At 41.7% G+C, this 20,684-nt stretch overlaps 1 protein-coding gene across 3 annotated transcripts in view; it reads left to right on the top strand.

Annotated features, from left to right (window-relative positions):
• FANCM (FA complementation group M) overlaps window positions 1-20,684 on the top strand; it is a 63,175-nt gene that overhangs the window by 21,328 nt on the left and 21,163 nt on the right. For all 3 annotated transcript variants that reach the window (XM_089522971.1, XM_089522972.1, XM_089522973.1), the window contains exons 5-13: window positions 5,825-5,956; window positions 6,717-6,849; window positions 8,678-8,800; window positions 9,219-9,317; window positions 9,827-10,017; window positions 11,947-12,153; window positions 14,720-14,954; window positions 15,467-15,642; window positions 16,871-17,029. In XM_089522971.1, the coding sequence (XP_089379097.1) occupies window positions 5,825-5,956; window positions 6,717-6,849; window positions 8,678-8,800; window positions 9,219-9,317; window positions 9,827-10,017; window positions 11,947-12,153; window positions 14,720-14,954; window positions 15,467-15,642; window positions 16,871-17,029 (1,455 nt within the window). The remainder of the gene's footprint in view (window positions 1-5,824; window positions 5,957-6,716; window positions 6,850-8,677; window positions 8,801-9,218; window positions 9,318-9,826; window positions 10,018-11,946; window positions 12,154-14,719; window positions 14,955-15,466; window positions 15,643-16,870; window positions 17,030-20,684) is intronic.

The following is a 20,684-nucleotide window of genomic DNA, read 5'->3' on the forward strand; positions in this document are numbered from 1 at the left end:
GAGATGGTCAAGGGGGGACCCCTCCCCACTCTTGCTTTCTAAACCTTTATGTGGGGGCTCCCTCCCTAGCTGCCACCAATAACCAACTAAGGGGGTGTCTGGTGAGATTTTCTTACCCCCTCCCCACTGTTTGCCACCAAATTGCATGGCGAGACCCTCGAACTCAGATCCCGGCCTGAGCGAGTGCCAGGCTTTCCCTTTTCCTCTGGGCCACTCTGGAGGAGGACAGGGCACTCACTCTTTTGAGGGGTATCAGCAATAAAAGTATTATTAATCCCTGCTGGCATTGAATTTATAGTTTCCTAAAATACCTCAAGTGACCACATCTTCAACCAAAACAACAGAAAACGTGGTTTACAAAATAGCTGGTTACAGTACCTTTCTCCTGGTTGGTATTCAGACTTGATATGGGATTTATTTCCCTAAACAGTACTGTAGTAAGGAAGCATATGCCATTACAAAAAGAAAGCAGTCCGTCAAAACAAATATAACATCAATACATTGTAAAAATCCATAAGAACATAAAAAAAGTAATAAAATAGAACATCAAGTACAACAAATACCTTATACAAGAATACATTGCTTACAAAGTTAAAATCATCTTTAAAACAGCATATTGCAGAGAAAGGCAAAGACAAAAATGAGGGCTCAGATAAATCTAGATAGACGTAAGATACACCGAGACTATATATGGCTGACTTACAGAGCTGGGACTATTCAGGGCTAGTAGTGATTCAGATCTCTCCTGTAACCCAACCATTGTCTTTACAGTGCTTCCTCCTTATGACTTTAAAAGCAAAACAGGCTACTTTTTGAGAGATACTTGTTTTGGTGTCTCCTAATAACAAAATGATTAAATGTAAGTCAGAGTCATAGTTGTTTGATACCAATCCTAATTCTTTGTACAGTGCGCCCACGTTATACGTGGACTTGAGCGTACGTGTTCAAGCGGCAGGGAGCGTGTGGGGCGCAACCGCAAGGGGCATCACATCCCATTCAAATTAATGGGGCCTGCACCTATGGCGCCCCACACGCTCCTGCACTGCCATGCCACTTCGCACATGAGCAAGCATACATGGAATTAGCCTTAGGCTGGGGGGTCCGGAACAGATCCCCCACGTAAGGCAAGGGTCCACTGCTTAGGGCATTTCTTAAATCTTTATAAATTGGGCACTCCAAAGGTAATGAGATAGTTCTTCAACTGTGTTGGAACCACATGGCAAACTCTTTCAGGTTTATAGGATGTAGAAAATGTTTGGTTAATGTTATAAAGAGATGTGTTATATATGCTACGTGTTTTGCGCTTATCTCAGAAGGGGAAGCAAATTTTGAAACAAATAGTCAATTCAGATTCAGAGAAAATAAGACGGAGACTCTTAATAACAAATAGAAAGAAGAAAGATTAAAATGTATTTAATGTTTATTAAAGGTTACAGAAACCAAGTAAGGAAGTAACAGATGTGGATGGATGGCTATTTGTTGGTTTTATATATTTATGTAGTATTTGTTAGTATGTTTGGTACTGATTGTAATTTTATGATACAAATAAAATATTAATAAAAGAATAAAAGATTTTTTAAAAAGAAATAGGAAAAAAATCATCAAAGAGAAATACAAATATACTACTCATAAGGAGTAATTTAGAAAAGCAAATACTCAGGCTTGCTAGCGACGTTAGAAATAATAAAAAGGATTTGTTTGGTTTTGCCTGTATTCGGATCACAAGGAAGAACTAAGAGATAGTAGGGACTCTGTGTACAGAAGAAGGTGAAATGCTCAGAGGGGACAGAGTTTAATACTGCCTTTGTCCCAGTCTTCTCACAAAGGTAAAACAGTGCTCTAAACTGGCAAAAATGGAACCCATGGTGCCATAAGAGGACTAGAGCCTGGAATAGAAAAAGAGGTACTAACTAAAGGAATATGTAGCACCCCAAATCAGTTCAAGTCTCTAGGGCTGCATCCAAGAACACCAAAGGAACTTGCCAATGGACTTTCAGAACCACAGTCAATAATTTTGGGAATTCTTGGAGGCCAGTGAGGTCCCTGCCAATTGGAGGAGGCAAATGTTGTCCCCATCTTTGAAAAGGGCAAAAATGAGGATTATTTAAGCAGGTGGCGTGCCCTTCTTTGGAGGCTGTTTTTAAGCAGAGGCTGGATGGAAGGCCATCTGTGTTAGGGAGGGCCTTTTGATAATCTCTTTTCATGGCAGAATGGAGTTGGACTGGATAGCCCTTGGGGTCTCTTCCAACTCTAGGATTCTATGGTTCTAGGTCAGGCCTGCACAACATGTGGCCCACCAAGCAATTTCCAGCAGCCCACATCCTGTGGGATGTGTAGTAGCTGGCTGCTAATGGCCAGCCAGCATCTCAAGTAAGGCTTACAAGCCCCCTCCACTGTCCAGCCTTTCTCCCAAGCTCTTCTTTACCATCCTTCCAATGCCAGTGCAATTTAAAAAGCCATTTATAGTAGTTTATTTTAATTTCCTACTTTAAAGGGAAATATCCCATGTGAGAAGTAGGCACATTTCAAACACGATTTCGGAGTACCATAAATTAATTGCTGACAAGAAGTGGAATCCATCCCATTAGCTAAATGTTGGAAAAAGGAAGAAGACCTTTAAAGTGTATTAAAACTTGTACCGCATAGTAAAGTAATTTTTAAACAGTAATGTGATTTCGTGATAAGTAAAAATCTTAATAAGTGTAATTTATTAATATTAGTATGTTAATTGAAATTTCCCTTTTTTATAATATAGTTTATTTGCAAAATAGTTTAATCATTAATTATACCTTTTCTTGGCAAGTGCGGCCTAAAGAACTTTGGCCTCTTTTAATTTTGGCCCTTGCCTGCTTCCAAGTTGTGTGGCTCTGCCCTAGGACCTAAGTGGACAATGAGAGCCAGGTGTCCTAGTAATAGGACAGAAATGCCATGCTGAGTAGCTGCTCCGCCTCTCATTATTGTTATATTAATACATTTTAAAAATGAAAAGGTATCCTTTCCCACCTCCCTTCCTCTCTCTCTCTCTCTCTGTGCTTAACTTGCAATGCCCTCAGATGACTTTCTAACCTACATTTTTCTGTGAACATATAAAAGCAGCATCCTCTCATAGAAACTGGAGCAAAGTGGGTCACTGTGTCAAGTTTAAGTAGGTTATATTTGTTAAACGTATTAGTTCTAGTCTGAAAATCCAGGGGATTGGATCTTGCTGTCTGCACTCATGGGCAAGTTCAGCTTGTTTTGTGAAAGATGATTAGAACAAACAGCATTACATGCAGGGCAGATACTGGATTGTTTTCTTTGACATATAACTAGGTCAAGAGATGATACGCAAGAAAACTAAGCAAGCTATCATCAGGAACAGTTAGAAAGAGAGAGAGAGAAAGAAAGAAAGAAAGAAAGTAACATTCTTAGTTTTTTGTGGCTTTTTGGGGCTCTGTGGCCATGTTCTAGAAGAGTTTATTCCTGACGTTTCGCCAGCATTCTCTGAAGATGCCAGATGCCACAGATGCTGGTGAAAGGGCACAAATCAACTCTTCTAGAACATGGCCACAGAGCCCCAAAAACACACAAAAAACTATGGATGCTGGCCATGAAAGCCTTCGACTTCACAAAGTCAGATTCTTACTACCTACATTAGTATCCTCATACTCCTTTAACCTATAAAATGAAAATGTTTTGTTTATTTTTGCTTGTATTAAATTTATCATCATCATCATATTTATGTATTTATTTATGTCCCACTTTTGCCCACAATTGGGAAACAAAGTGGCTTACACATTAAAAAAACACACATTACAATTAAAAACATACAAAGTGGGCATTAAAACCGAATCAAGCTAGTATGGCATTAAAATACACCATTCAATAAAAGAATAAAATGCCATTTAGAAGATAAAAGTGCTTAAAACGGTACACATTAAAACAGTTAAAAATAGTAAGCCATTAAAACATTAAAACCATAGAAATAAAACTATATTCAGACCCTATCTAATGCGCAACATTCTCAGGGCCACATGGTTATGGTCCTAAACACACTGCAGAAATAATCCAGTACAAGATCACTTTAAAATGCCTTGGCTCGCTCAGTGGTAGAGAATTCTGGGAAATGTAGTTCTGTGAGACGTTGAGCCTTATTTATCAGAGAGCTCTGGCGCCACAACAAACTACAACTCCCAGGATTTCCTAGCACTGAGCCATAGCAGTTAAAGCGGTCTCAAACCGGATTATTTCTGCAGTGTGTTTTGGACCTTACAGAGAGTTCTTTAATAATTTTATCATGACAGAGACAGAAAGAACTTCAGTCCTTCTAGGTCTTCAATGCCATTAAGGTACAGTATTCCTTCCCTTCGCCTGTGTGTCCTTGTCTCAACATCTGCTGCTAGACACGGCCATTCTTTGTTTTAGTGAAATCCATAATTTGTTCAAAATAGTTGCAGTGTTGCCTCATGGCGTATCATGGAATACATTTTTATTTAACCTCTGATTTCCTCTGTGATAGGCCTCTGGTTTAAGACGCTTTTAAAATTACAACCTGGCATGCAAACTGTTCACATTTTATCTGATCACTTTCTCCTACATCATCCAGACAGTTAACATCATCTGAATACTACGGAGCCCTGTTCTTTCTGTGGATTGCAGTTTTTCCACCTTCTTGGAGATGAGGGAGAGGTCTCTTCCAGCTATCTTGTCTTGATGCTGGCCATTGTCCCTGTTTTTCTGGAGGCAGCTAAAATGCCTGTTTTCCAACCCAAAGATTACCAGCATGAGCCAGTCCTGGTGAGAAGCGGGTTGTGAAGGTTCTGCACAACTTGTGACCCACAAAGTCCTGTGCAGCCCACCTGCCTTCCAGACAGTTTCCACTCTTTTGAGGATTACCAAGTGTGGAACAAAAACAGCCTGACTGAGCCCCTGCTGCTCACTGCAGGCCTGCCAAAACCTTTTTGCCATGCATGTCTGATTCTGCATGTCTTCTCAGGATTAATAAATCAGTAAAATGAGTTCATCTCACTTTCAGAGAAGCTTTTTGTTGGCAGCTGATGGTGGTCTAAGAGAGAAAGCCACTAATAAAATTCTCATGCCAAATCCTATTTCTTAAAAGCCATCCCAAGTCACCAGGGTGCATGGGAGAGGAGGAGAGAAGAGGAAAATAAAACTAAACTGAATTAGCGTAGGTCACTTCCCCCAGTTTAGTCAAGTAAAAGGTGTTCTAGGTAAAACAGGGACTTTGCCAGAAGTAGACTGAGTAATATTAGTTGCTAGAAGTGGGTAGGGAGCAAATCAATGTAAGAATTCTGTTTTTTCCTGCCTAACATCAATTTTCCCATGGTCATACGTGAGTCTTTTTAACCACTAAAAGCTCCATTTTAGTGGTTTGAGTGTTGGACTCTGGAGACCAGGGTTTGATCCCAGCTCAGCCATGAAACCCACTGGGTGACCCTTGGCAAGTCACACTCTCAGCCTCAAAGGATGGCAATAGAAAACCTCCTCTGAACAAATCTTGCCAAGAAACATCATGATAGATTCATCTTAGGGTTGCCATAAGTTGGAAATGACTTGTAGGCAAACAACTACTACTATTTTCCCTCTGTTTTGTTGATCAGGTGTCCTCTAGTCTCTTCTGTTTTTCTTAAGCATATAAGTATATTAAAAGCAATCAATTTACACCAACATGCAGCAGTCTAATTCTGTAAACTGAATTAGGAGTCTTGCTTAAATTCAGTGTGTGTCCAGTCATGTAATGTACAGAACACCATTTGCCATGGATGATAAATGTTCTAGGCTAGTATACTTCAGGTTCCTCATGTGCCTTTTGTTTTATGTGCAGGTCCTGGAAGCATTTGCAGGCCGACTGATAAGGCTGCGGGTCTTGTCTCAACGTGAAATACCTTCACTAACCAAGTACCAGATAATTCTTGCCCGGGACCAGTTTAGGAAAAATCCTCCTTCATGCTTTCCGGTAAATGTTCCCAGCAATATAATCTGTCTGCTCAAGTCTTCCCCTGCTTCTTTTTAATAATGCTGCTTGCCACTTCTATCATGCTTTTCAAATCTTTCTTTTTCCCAATAACCATATAATAGTCTTATGAGGTAGGTCAGTAATGTCACGCCTCTTTTTTTACTGAGGAGGAGGAAGAACAGGGCTTGTTGGCAGTGGCTGACCTAAGATCTCCCCCAGGATAATGCTACAGAACAAGATTTAAACCCAGGGCCTTCTGGCCCACAGCTCAGTGGCTTTGCCTGTATGCTATTGGAGCTATTTGGGCTTTTTACCAAGGAGTCTCTTGTGAAGGGAGATACTGTTTTACTGGAATACTGAGCTTCCTCAGAGTTATTTCTCTAGATCAAACTAGAAAAGAAGAAGGAGGGTCATCCCTGTTAAAACTCTCTCTTCACATATTAGAAACTTTCCATGCCAGAGGTCCAAGGTTCAGTCTCTTGCATTGCCACATGATACATGCCATCACCTATGAACGAGAGACCCCCATATATATATATATATATTGTCATTAATAGCGCTGCTTAGGGTTTGCAAACTTAGGGTAAGCATGGCTGCCTTGATAAGATCAGGCTCTTAGAGCCTTGGTTAGGAGCTGTGGAGTCACACATAACAACACCATCCTTTTGCGTTTGTCTTCTGCTTACAGTTGATAAGAAGACTTGTGCTATATATAGTTCTTGTGTATAAATCTGTGTGATTGATTGTGATATTTCCCCAGGGAGTGCCACAAGGTGTCATAGAAGGAGATTTTGCTCTTTGTATTAGTTTGTATCATGGTTATGAGCTGTTGCTGCAAATGGGAATGCGATCATTGTATATCTTCTTATCTGGAATTATTGGAGGATCAAAAGGTAAGGATTCCATTCACCTGTGAAGCTTACTCTCCTCCTCCAAAAACCAGCCAAAGGCATTTAGAGAGGTATTTTGAAGGACTGTTCGCAGAATGTTGGAAAAAAATAGACACTGATAACTTTCAGTCTTCATTATTATAGCTTTTACTCATCTATTAATTAATGTTACGCTTGTCAGAATGTCCACTTTTTTACAAAATAATCATGTGAACAAAAGGCCATTGGATTTGGAATGCAGGATGAGCGGCATCTAATTAAAAGGGCATTAAAGATACATCACTTGAGCATAAAGATGAGGAGTCCAGAAAAAACAGGCGTGTGATGGGATCTTGTGGGATATCAACATTATTTGATCCTGTGACATAGCTGAGAGGCTATTTATTTATTTATAACCCATTTATTCACCAGTCTGGGACTGAAGGTAGCTTCCAAAATTTCACATCACACAAAAGTTACAAATACATATAAACTGTCTCTAAGGTTGGATATTTAATCCTGTACATTCTCAATAGCAGGTTTTGTTGTGTGCCTTCAAGTCATTTCTGATTTATGGCAACCCTAAAATGAACCTATCACAGGGCTTTTTTTGGCGGGGGGGGGGGAGGCAGCAAAATTTGTGCAGAAGGGGTTTGGCCTGGCCTTCGCCTGAAGCTGAGAGCGGGTGGAACTTGGCCAAGGCCACCTAATGGATTTCCACAGCTGAGTGGGGATTTGAACCCAGGTCTCATAGAGTCTTGTTCCAATACACACACTGTGCTGGGTCTCTTAAGCATGATTAACCTTCAGAAATGTTAGCCTTCACTTAAGCTGATGCAACAGGCTTGTTACAGACAGCCAAAATAAAGCTGCTTCGGGTCTCTTTGGAGGTATGCTATTTAAATGATGCATGAGTCCTAAGAGTCCGGAGGTCGCGCCAAAGCCACACTCTATTCCTAAGCACTGGAGTGCAGCTTTGGCGCGACCTCCGGACTCTTAGGACCCATGCATCATTTAAATAGCATACCTCCAAAGAGACCCGAAGCAGCTTTATTTTGGCAGTCTGTAACAGGCCACAGTTTAGTTTCCCACAATCACGTTTTGTTGCAGAATTCAAAGTGTGGGTGTATATTACAAGACAGGAGACTTTGAGTGAAACCCCTAAAAGGCAGTCATTGTATAACATTGCAGAAATAATTCAGTTTGAAACCACTTTAGCTGCTGTGGCTCGATGATAGGAAATTCTGGGAACTGTAGTTTGTTGTGGCACCAGAGCTCCCTGATAGAGACGCCCAAATGTGTCACAAAACTACAGTTCCCAGAATTCCATAGCATTGAGCCGTGGCAGTTAAAGCCATGTCAAACTGCATTAATTCTGCAGTGCTGATGCAGCCATTGTCACCTTCACTGTTATGCACGATGTTCCTGAGTTTGTCACTTGCTAGTTATATTTTTTACAGATAATGTCTGGGACCAAAATCATCCCTGGAATTCTTATTTCATTTCTCACAGTTGCATTTCTGCCAAAGGGGGAGAAAAAAAGCCACAGATGGAGAAAGTTGACTCAGAACAAACATTCATGTGAATTTGTGTTCTTTGGCGCAGAATATTTGGGTACTCAGGAATAAATACCCTTGATCCTGTACCCATGCCCATCCCTATGGACTATTTACTAATCCATAGTAGGGATAATATTTGTGGTTGTTAACTGTCACTAAGTTGACTTCGACTTAAGCAATCCTATAGTGAGAGACTTCCAGGCGTCCCAGTCCTGCTCAGGTCTTGCAAAACAAATGTAAGCCAAATGTCAACATTTCAACTTCCTTAAAGTTGTTTATCTTTCTTTCTAAAGGTATGACGCGTGCCAAAAATGAACTTGGGCGTAATGAGGACTTTGTGATGTTGTATAGTCAGCTGGAAAGCATGTTTGCAGAGACAAGTGTGTCTTCAGCAGATGACAGCAACACGACACTAGGTTGGCATTTTCCTGTTTCAAACTGTAAAAGCTAGCAGGGACCCTTGTCACTGCTGATAATGATGAATATATTACATTACAGATAGATATTCCAGAGATCTTGCTTTTGCCAGCAGTGACACTGAGGTGGAAAGGAAAAATCTTTGTTTGTGTCTGAACCATCAGTGATGTTTTTAATATGTTTCCTTGTATTTCTTTTATAAATGACTTGGACCTTTTAAAAATTGCTATTGTATGAAATACAAATTCCTAAATACAGAAACTATATTTTAACAAGTGGACTGTTTTTTCACCAAGATGGGCTATTTTGTTAGGTATTTTTGTTTGTTTGTTACCCACCTGTGAAATAGTTGCATTCTGACAAAGAAAAAGCTATGTAGAGACATTATATTTAAAGTGAGTGTCTTTGGGCTTTCAGGAACTGGAAACAAGAAACCATTCGTTTATAGTCACCCAAAGTTAAAGAAATTGGAAGAAGTTGTTGTGGAGCATTTCAGATCCTGGAAGGAGCATGAAGGTATATCCCGGCTACAATTAAAATGTTTCAAATACCTGTCCATAGTAGTGTCTCTTACCCAGTTGATGATAAAATAATTGATCTGGAGTGTTTCTGGAGTGTTTTAGGGAATGTGTAGTGTAGATAATTCTTCTATAGTTTTTGGTGGCCATGTTCTAGAAGAGTTTATTCCTGACGTTTCGCCTGCATCTGTGGCTGGCATCTTCAAAGAAAAACTGTGGCTGGCCATGAAAGCCTTCGACTTCACAGATAATTCTTCTCTTTGGGCCAGTTCTCCTTTTGAAAATTAGTTTTGTTATCTTTTATTGTGATATGACTAGTATATCCTAGTCTGGTTTTTTGGAAATAAATCTCCTTGGTAGTTTCAGTCATGTTTGTCATTTAACAAAACGTGTTGGGGAATGGACTCTGCATTTGCTAACCTAGACTTCTTTTTCCACTAAAAAAACAAACCCCAACATAAAACCAAACTTGTTTGTTAACTGGTTTGCTTCCTCTGTATCAATTAGATGAGAAGATGCCTGAAGACAAACCTGCAGATACCAGGGTTATGATTTTTTCCTCCTTCCGCGACAGCGTTCAGGAAATTGCAGAGATGCTTAGCCAGCACTTCCCTGTCGTGAGGGTCATGACTTTTGTGGGCCATTCAACCGGCAAGGGCAAGAGCACCAAAGGCTTTACGGAGAAGGAGCAGCTTGAGGTGAGGCCAGTGGGAAGAGGCAGAGCTGCAACAAAGCCATTTAGCCGCAAATGTCTTGCTTGCTGCATTAGTAAACTGCTGCTCCAATGAGATTGCCACTGCTAGGAATAAAGATGTGCCTTCAGGCAGATTGCCTTAAAGAGACTTCATTGTGTAGGCTTCAAACTCATGATGGTTCCAGTCCTGCGTTCATTGAATACATGGGTAAATTCCACTTGTATGAATAGAAGTAGCCAAGATGGAACGGCCTTGCTTACCCTTCAAAACCCATGATCACTGCTTGGCTGCAGAACAATCACTGCACTTCAAGCCTTGTAATGTTCCTGCATTTTTCAGGCCATCAGCTGTGCATCCCATCAGGTTTTATCCTCTGGACCTAAATCTAGATGTAGCGAGCAGCAGAAATCCATAGAAACAAATGTGTGGATGATTACAGTTGGTAAATAATTCTGCCTTCATGGAAATACTTTGGATTCTGCTTGTAGAAAAGAGGTTACTAATAGTGTGTGAAAATAGCATGCTTTGTGTTATTTATATTTTATTTAATTGTTAAATGCAAGTATACCTCAGTTGATGAAGTCATTCTGTTCCTGGGCATTATTTCTTTAACAAAAAAGTTGTTTTCCTTCCAGAGGAAGGAAAAACGTGGGAAGAATAGGATAGGTTCCTGTTCTTGTTGTTATTGTGTGTCTTCAAGTTATTTCTGACATCTGGCCCCCTAAGGCAAACCTATCACAGGGTTTTCTTGTGTGATTGCCCAGGTAACTTCATAGGTTTCCATGGCCAAGTGGGGATTTAAACCCTGGTCTCAAGACTCATACTCCATCCACTACACCACGCTGGTTCTGGGTTCTTACAGTACACACACACACACACACACACGGTTCAACATGGTCTATCAAACTTATCTAAAGTAATCAGTGTGTGCATGTGAAATGAAACAACCAAGTCATGAAGGCTTGCATAAAATATTTTGAACCTCCTAGAGACTACAGAGGAAAAATATCATCCAGAGATAATTTGTTCTTTCCTTCACCAGCTTCTACTTGCCTTATTATTTCCATTTTGGTGGCCAAAGAGAGATTTATGCTTTTTTAACATGCTGGGGGGATCTTGATGAGGCCGGTTTATCTGCTCTTCCCTTTAGTCTGTGTTTTGCAGTTAATGCGTGTACAGTAAAGGATTCTGGGGCAGCTGCTGTTTACCTTGCCACTTGTAGGCAGACACATAACCATGTACACATGAATCTCATTCTTTCCTAGTTCAAGCTTTATTGCATTGTTTACAGCAGACATGGTCCTGCAACTGAGCTCCCAAAGTCTTTCTCCGGCCCTCCACCATTCTCCCAGTGTCAATGCTGCTAAGAAAAGAAAAAAACAGCTTCCAGCTAAATAGAAAATGAGGAGGAAAAGGCTAAGAGATATATAAAGACTGTTAAAAGAAGGTCCTTCGCCAGAGGCTTGTTAACTCACATATGCTGGAAAATTGTTTATTAATATATGTTGAAGGGGACACTTAATTTATAAAGCACCTGAAACTTGCAAAATACTGTACACAAACTGGAATAAATGGTGTCTCTGCTTTTTAGGCTTACAGTTGCCAAGGAATGAAACACCCTGTTTTCACATACACACTACGCAGCTGCTCTCTGCAGCCACTCCGCTCTCCTAGAACCTTTGGCTGCAGCATCATCCCTGTGCCAGTTAGGTTTGGAATCACAAGCCTCAGCTGTTGTGATCATAAGGAGAATTATGTGAACGACATTTTTAAGTGAAGTCGAAGGCTTTCATGGTCGGCATCCATAGTTTTTTGTGGGTTTTTCAGGCTATGTGGCCATGTTCTAGAAGAATTTCTTCCTGACGTGTCGCCAGCATCTGTGACTGGCATCTTCAGAGAGCGTTTTTTAAGTGTTTTTCGATCCTTCCCTAGGTGGTGAAACGCTTCCGTGAGGGTGGCTACAACACCTTAGTCTCCACTTGCGTGGGAGAAGAAGGCTTGGATATTGGAGAAGTTGACCTCATCATCTGTTTTGATGCCCAGAAAAGTCCGATCCGTCTTGTGCAGCGAATGGGCCGAACTGGACGCAAGCGGCGAGGACGCATCGTCGTCATCCTTTCTGAAGGGCGGGAAGAACGAGTAAGTCAAGAAAGCCTATGATAGGAGATAATTGCATAGTTACTCACTTCATTTCTCAATGAGAAATGCACATGGGCACATTTTACCAACTTTCTAATTTTCCTAGCCCAAATCTTGTTGCAGAAATAAAGATCAAATAAAGATTAGAAAAGGTGCGGGGGTGCACCAGCAGGCTGTGTTAAAGCCCTGTTTAAAGTCCCTGTGTCTAGCAATTTCATGAATCCACCTCCCAGAAAATCAACAAGAAGCTTAACCTGTTGCTGTTGTGTGTTTTCAAGTTGTTTCTGACTTATGGTGACCATAAGGCCAACCTATCACAGGGATTTCCTGGGAAGATTTGTATCGGTGGAGACATGTTGCCTCTGTCTCCCTCTGTGGCTGAGAGAATGTAACTTGCCCAAGGTGACCCAGTAGGTTTCTTTGCCCAAGTGGGGATTGGAACTCTGTTCTCTAGGGTCACAGTCCAACTTCAAACCACTGCCTCACTTTGTCCAACAATATTTGTAATTTATTGTCAATTCCCTAGCATTTGGTGGAAGATATTACCTATATCTTCATAGACCAGTGGCTCATGACCTTTGGTTCCCCCAGATGTTTTGGAGTTCATCTCCCAAAGGTGTTCTGCAGATGTACCAGATACACCCTCCAGATGGATCAAACTTTGGCTCAGACGTAAATTGGGGATTCTGGAAACAAAAGCTAACAAAATAAATTTCAACACAGAGAAATGTAAGGTATGGCACTTAGGACGGAAAAATGAAATGGACAGATATAGGATGGAGGACACCTGATTTAAGGAGACTTTTATGTGTGAAAGGGATCTAGGATGATAGCCCTGTTTAGATATTTGAAGGGGTGTCACATTCAGGATGGAGCAAGCTTGTTTTCTGCTGCTCCAGAGAATAAGGCCTGGAGCAATGGATGCAAGCTGCAGGACAAGAGATTCCACCTAAACATTAGGGGAAACTTCCTGACAGTAAGGGCTGTTAGACAGTAGCTCCTTCAGAGAGTAGTGGAGTCTCCTTCTTTGGAGGTCTTTAAGTAGAGGCTGAATGGCCATCTGTCGGGTATGCTTTGATTGAGAGTTCCTGCATGGCAGAATGGAGTTGGACTGGTTCTATGATTCTATGTCTGGAGGATCAAAGAATAAGAACTATTATCTGCTGCTGTTGTTGTCTGCCTTCAAGTTGTTTTTGACTTATGGTCACCCTAAGCCAAGCCTATAACAGGATTTTCTTGGCAAGATTATTTGCCGCCATTGTCTTCCTCTGAAGCTGAGCAAGAGGGACTTGCCCAAAGTCACAGAGTGGGTTTCCACACTCATGAGGGGATTTGAATCCTGCCATCTGGAATCCTAGTCCAAACCGCTATACGTTGCTGACTTTCTAACAATGGTAAAGAGAAAGACAGACATCTAGGCTGCTAATTGTTAAGGTGGCCAAGCTGAGAATAAAAGCAGCACACTGGTGGATCTATGGTTAGGTTTCTGGTGTTTTGCTGTGCTCCAGTAAATCTTTTGGCTACCTTACATGGCAGGCACTATCTTTTTCATAAAATCTTAGAGATTTTGAACCACTTCTTTTACTGCATCAGTGTGAGAAGCTGTGAATGTTGTCTGTACTATGCTGTCCTCTGGTCAAGGTGTAGATTTCTGTGGGGAGGAGCATTTTAAAGTCAAATGCATAAATCTACCACTGCTTGTGAGCAAAAAAGGTGGCAAACCGGAATTATTTAATGTGCCAAGAGTACAAAAGTTTGCTTTCCTTTTCTTGCCTTCCTTTGATTACTAGAATCCAACTGGTCAAAGTGGGGTGCAGGGTTTTCAGGACAAATGTGAGCTTTAGAAATGCTTTGTCATACACATGTTACAAAACTGTTAGGAATTCCCCTTATCTGCACATGATAACAGCAGCAGCAGCAGCAATCTGTAAGCCATTCTGAGAGTCTTTGTGGCTGAAGAGAGGAGTATAAGTACTCTAAATAAATAAATAATGAAATATTACTACTACTATTCTGCCTCTCCCTATTGATTGGGGCAGGGAACAGCAGATTAAAATTCAGCAACAAACAGACAAATAACAAAATTGTAACACAGACTAACTGAAAGAAAGAAGTTGGCAGGATGAGACTTTGAGGCATTATGGGTTTCTTAATCCCATCACCAGGTTCTATTTTATATAACACCAAATACATAAGCAGTTGAATGCACATTAACATCAGTTAAAAAGCTTACATATTAAAACCAATAGTTTCCTAATTTAAAAACTTATACTTTAAAAATCATCTAGCTAGACCTACCAGAAGGGATTGGTTTTTAATGCTGTTTTTAAACTCAGAGAGCTTAAACCCAGCTGATACTGACGCACATAAAGAAGTTATTTCCCAAGAGGGATTGTCACTGAACCATGTGAGTAAGGCCTGCTACCCTGTGTTAGAACGTAGTTATGTATACCTACTTGAGAGTAAGCCCTATTGAATACAGAGGAATGTATGCACCACCCAACCTACCTAGGAATTACAGTTCCACTAAAGACAACCAACATCCAAATTCTTCTCCGTTTTACAGACTTACAATCAAAGCCAGTCCAACAGAAGAAGCCTCCTCAAAGCGCTTTCTGAAAACAAAGGGCTCCGCTTGTACCAGCACAGCCCTCGCATGATTCCAGAAGGCATCAACCCACAAATGCACCGGATGGTGATCATGCCTACAGAGGATGAGCCAGAGAGCTCCCAAAACAGCTCCAAAGAGAGGAAAGGAGATACTCTCCTTCAGAAGTGGCTTCCCTATTCCACTGGAGCAGGTGAGACAACCCCCCTCTGAACAAATCGTGCCAAGAAAACCCCATGATAAGTTTGTTTTGGGGTTGCCATAATTGCATGCCTGAGAGAAAAAATAAGAATAAGGCATAAAGGACAGTTTAGTTTGGATGCATGTGTCACCATTGTAGCTTGTCTAGGAGAAATGAATTACCTGTTCAGGTACTCTGCTCATGTCTAGCAAGCTTCCCATAAGGATCTAAAGCAGTTTGAGCCCCTGCAGATTCACCAAGATATGTGATATTGTTTGTATTCCCCATCCCACTCCTCCTGATGAGGAGGACGAGGGGAAGGGGGGATAAAGAAGAGAGACTTTGTTTACTGCAGTTGGCAAACTATACCCCTTTTGCAGGATAAAATATAGATCATGCATGGTGTGGACAACCTTCCTGTGGACCCCATAAGAATCACCTAGCTAACCATGTGGCAGATTGGCCAAACCACAGAATTTTATTACCATTTTTAATACTTAATAATAATTTTCTTTCTTTCCCAGCCTCCAAACACTTGCCAGGAGGAAAGCAACACCACCCATCTGAAGACTGGGGCCTTACTACAGAAGAATTTGAAAGATGGAATAGGTTATATAAAATAGAACCTGGTGATGGGATTAAGAAACCCATAATGCCTCAAAGTCACTTTGAAACATTAGGGGATGAGGAGAGACAAACAGTAAGTTGGACCCTGAATTACATGAATTCAAAGATATACCTGTGCTAGTCTGTAAAATCAGTATGTAAAGAGATCGTGTAGCACTTTTGAGACTAATGCATCTGAGGAAGTACACTAAAGTTTACAAAAGCTCATTCTGCCAACTTCTTTCTTTCAGTTAGTCTCAAAGGTGCTGCAAGAGCTCTTTACATCCCGAACTACATGGTGGGTGTTGCTGTTGTCTAAGCAAGGAATTCTAAGCTCTGTTGCACTGAATTTGCCTAAAGAGCTCCATCAAAGGTTATCATGAACTGCACTTCTAAGTATGTAGAACAGGAACAGGAGTATATACAGGTCTAGGGATCACCTCTTTCTGCCTAACCCCCATCCCTCACCCCCAGATCTCAGAATCTGCCATGGGCTGTGCACTGAGCAATACCACCAAAATTTGATAGCACTCTGGGAACACTGCTAAAAAACAGGGAGGAAGCATATAATCATAGAGTTGGAAGAGATCACAAGGTCCATCCAGTCCAACCCCATTCTGCCACGCAGGAACTCTCAATCAAAGCATCCCCGACAGTTGGCTCTACTATACTCAGATGGAGTGTGTTCCATTGTTAAACAGCTTTTACTGTCAGGAAGTTCCTCCTAATGTTGAGCTGGAATCTCTTTTCCTGTAGCTTGCATCCATTGCACCATGTCTAAGTCTCTGGAGCAGCAGAAAACAAGCTTGCTCCCTCCTCAATATGGCATCCCTTCAAATATTTAAACAGGGCTATCATAACCTTCTCTTAACCTTCTCTTCTCCAGGATAAATATCCCCAGCTCCCTAAGTTTTTCCTCGTAGAGCATGGTTTCCAGACCCTTCACCATTTTGGTCTTTTAATGCAAGCATTTCTTCCTTGCTTAAAGGGAAATTTCCTTTTTGTCATCCCAACTCAGTTGTCCAGTTTGCCACCAATTTTAAGTGGCATTGGGGGCAGGGGAGGTAGTTGGGGCTGCATGCAGAAGGCATTCTTCTGCATGCAGCCCCAACTACCTCCCCTGTGTAGAATATTGCCCCTCCCAGTGTTGCCCCTCTTTGCCTTCTTTGTTTAAACCTATTCACCCGTTTCCCCCACTGAAGTAAATGTGGATGTTTTCTTTGTAGACAGAAATCTCTAACTGAGATTGTTCCTTTCATGATATGTTTTGAATCTTGCCAAGCAAAACTTGGGTTAATTTCTGTTTTGCTGTTTGTTTGAAGCCCCAGGAGTCGCCAGCTGAAGAGGTGCATGAGCTCTCTCTGACGGAATGGAGTGTTTGGCAGAATCGCCCTTTCCCGACTTTCCTGGTGGACCATTCAGATCGTTGTCGCCACTTCATTAGTATTATGGACATGATAGAGCAGATGAGACATGAGGAGGTGAGTGCACCTTGTGGGAGTCTCTCGGCCTCATTCCACAAGAATATTAAAAATGAATGTGAAAAGAGGGGAGAAATGTTTTTTGCATGTTCACTGTATCCATTCTGCTGTTTTTATGGCCCTCCTATAAGAACTAATTTGTGATTTCCATAAAGTTTGATTATTGTTCATTAATATGCTTTCAAAAGAAATGTCCACAAATGTCTTCTGTTGGAGAATCTTTGTTGAAACAGAATACCCAACGGATATTGCCTGCAAAGTGCAGCTTCCCCAGGAATCGTTTGTACATCATCTTCAACAAAACTTCCTAATGTGACACTTTTATTTCTGAGTCATTATTCAGAACAGTGTACAGTGGCCTGCTATGTTCTGCCTTTAATTTTTCTTTGTACAGATTGGTAGTGTTGCATGCCTTCTTGTTGTGTCCAATCCTAAGGCGAACCTATCACTGGGTTTTCTTGGCTAGATTTCTTCAAAAGAGCACAGCCTTCGCACCATACACAGAGTGGGGAGGACAAGGTGTGAGTGGGGAGGACAAGGTGTGAGGATATAAACTCAGCAGCTCCAAACCCAGGGCCCCAGTCTGACTAGTTCTGACTCAGGCTTAGTCATGATGCTGGGACCTGGCTTGTTTTCTAGCACCTCTGTAAATCCGGGCCAGTGCAAATTGGATCTGTGCCAGTGCAGGATCCTCAGAGTCTGAGTCCAGGATCAGGTGGCAGGAGGTCAGTCCTGACAGGCCTGCAGAGGAAAGTTCCATCATGGCAGCTTCTGAAGCAGCTGGGGTAGAAAGGTTTCCACCACTCTTGGCGTCCTCCATCTCCCAAGGTTTCTTCTTAGATGCTGAAGCCAACACGTCCAAGTCCATAATCTGAAAAGAACAGACATTCAGTGCAAGAGAGGGTTAATAAATATAGGCACTGTGGAGACCATTAGGACAAGGGGGTTGATCTCACAAGATGGGCTCTCTTCACTTTGCTTTAGGTATGAGGGCCAGCGTGGTGTAATTGTTTGAGTGTTGAACTAGAACACTGGGAGACCAGGGTTCAAATCCCGGCTTGGCCATGGAAACCCACTGGATGGCCTTGTGCAAGTCACACTCTCTCAGTCTCAGGATGGCAGTGGCAAACCCCCCTGAAGAAACGTGCCAAGAAAACGCTATGATCGGTTTACCTTAGAGTTGTCATAAGTCAGAGATGAGTTGAAGGTACATAGCAACAACAATTGTCGTGTATCAGACTCTTCGCTAGTGGAAAAAGGCCTTGCAGGGTAGTCTGGGCCTGTCTGATTGGAACGCTAGCCCCTCATATTTTGACAATTATATTGTTTATCTTGGAGAAGAGAAGGTTGAGAGGTGATATGATAGCTCTGTTTAAATAGTGGAAGGGATGTCATATTGAGGATGGAGCAAGCTTGTTTTCTGCAGCTCCAGAAACTAGAACATGGAGAATTGGATGCAAACTACAAGAAAATAGATTCCACTGAAACATCAGGAAGGACCTCCGGATGGCAAGAGCTGTTTGACAATGCTGACTTGGAGGGTGGTAGTCTCCTTCTTTGGAGGCTGTTTCTAAACAAAGGCTGTATGCCCATCTGTTGAGGGTGCTCTGATTGTGAATTCCTGCTTGGTAGGGAATTGGAGTTGATGGTCCTTGGAGTCTCTTCCAACTCTATGATTCTGTGATTCTATCCCCAGGGAAAAATCACTTTGTCAGAAGTGGGTTACATTTCCATTTCCCAGCTGACAGCTTTGTTTTTGGTGATTAACAGAAGTAGGTGAGGATTTTGGCTGTAAATGGAGTACTCTGCATTGGGCCAGGAGACAAACACAATTAAGCAGCAAATGGAGAGGAACAGGTTTGTAGAGGAAGTTGCAGAAGCTGCCCTGGCTTCTTACCTTAAGGAGGAAAGGAAAGGAATGACTTGGTCCTGTCTGGTTTCACAAGAATGCTCTTAATTTTTAGCCTATATTGAAAAGTGAGGCATGGTGTGCTCAAAAGTCCCCATCCCCTTATAGTCCCTGAGTTTCTTTTGCTAGTCAGGTGTTGCAGACTCAACATGTCTGGCTTTGTCCTGGGGCATTAAAGGGCCTTCTGTGTATCGAAGAGGATATATTTTCACTTGTTGCGTTGAGAGGCTTTGCACTGTTTTTCCCCTGTATCTCTTCTGTATGCAGTATGCAGCGATGGCTGGCATAACAAGAGCACTGAAGCACATTTTTTCCTGAATTGCATTTCACACATTTAGCAGAGGGTTTCCCTCTCCTCACCACTCTTTCCTTGCCACTTTTCCTATATTTCTATCATAACCAGGGTTTATCTGGTTTTCTTTTGGAAACTTAAATACCTGGACATCAGTTGGAAAAGTTGTCTTTGCAAAGAGCATCTGAACAGTAGTATAGTTTCTTTTTTAACAATTATGATAATACAGAGTACAGTGTTGTTACTAATTTTCTCACACACCTAAAGCTATGTAGACTTGCACCTTGGCAGCTGGGACATTTGCGAAATGACCTGTGTATTTCTCATAGAGGAATTCAGTAGCTGGCAACCCCACTAGACACTTGGAAAGAAAAAGAGCTGTTGACCTGAATGGGAGGGCGAGAGCCTGTTTTGTTTACAGTCTTCACTTTTTCTTTCACCTTTTGGAGTTGTGAATAATTGTTAAACAGGCTGAAATTTTTAATTCTTAAAGCAGTTGAGTTAATGCAGTCATGCTGGGCTGGGATACATTTTGTCTCATGACCTACTTTGCAGCTGAATCAAACGTTGATTTTGTTAACTCACTAGCTGTTTCATTCAGGGAGCATTTGGGGCTTCAGAACCTGCATTAAAAAGGTAGAAAGGTGTGAGACGTTGCTGTGCCTCCCACTTGTGCAGCCTTACTAGTACAAAATGACCTGCTCTGAAGCAAAAGAGAGCATTTACATAACACCCAGTAAACATGAAATGAGAACACACCATTAGCCCCAGTGGTGAGAGAGGCTTAAGTCCCCTGGAAGACTGCTTTATGTAACATATATCAAATCATTTTGCTAGATTTGCAAGTCAGCTTGTTTTCATAGGATTTCAGCATATCACATTTGCAGGTGTCTTAGCCTTGAAACTCACTGGGTGACGACGCTGGGCAAGTCACATACTCTCATCCTCAGGCAAAGGCAATGGCAAATCTCCTCTGAACAAATCTTGCCAAGAAAGCCCCATGATAGGTTTCATAGAATCCTAGACTTGGAAGAGACCTCAAGGGCCATCCAATCTAACCCCCTGCCATTTGTGGATACAGAATCAAAGCACCCCTGACAAATGACCATCCAGCCTTTGCTTAAAGACCTCCAAAGAAGGAGACTCCGCCACTCCCCGAGGAAGGAATGTGTTCCACTATCAAACAGCTCTTGCTGTCAGGAAGGTCCTCCCAATGTTGAGCTGAAATCTCTTTTCCTGTAGCTTGCATCCGCTGCTCTGGGTCCTAGTCTCTGGAGCAGCAGAAAACAAGCCTGCTCCATCCTCAATGTGACAGCCCTTCAAATATTTAAAAAAGCTGTCATATCACCTCTTAACCTTCTTGTGGAAACGAAGGCATAAAACAACAATATGTTGCCAATTAATAGGTACAAAACATGCACAAGTTACAAAATGTAGGCCTGTGAGTCCCAACA

The sequence above is a fragment of the Sceloporus occidentalis genome, unplaced genomic scaffold (assembly GCF_023333645.1).
Source record: "Sceloporus occidentalis isolate IW3139 unplaced genomic scaffold, rSceOcc1.0.p SCAF_4, whole genome shotgun sequence".
Classification (NCBI taxonomy): domain Eukaryota; kingdom Metazoa; phylum Chordata; class Lepidosauria; order Squamata; family Phrynosomatidae; genus Sceloporus; species Sceloporus occidentalis.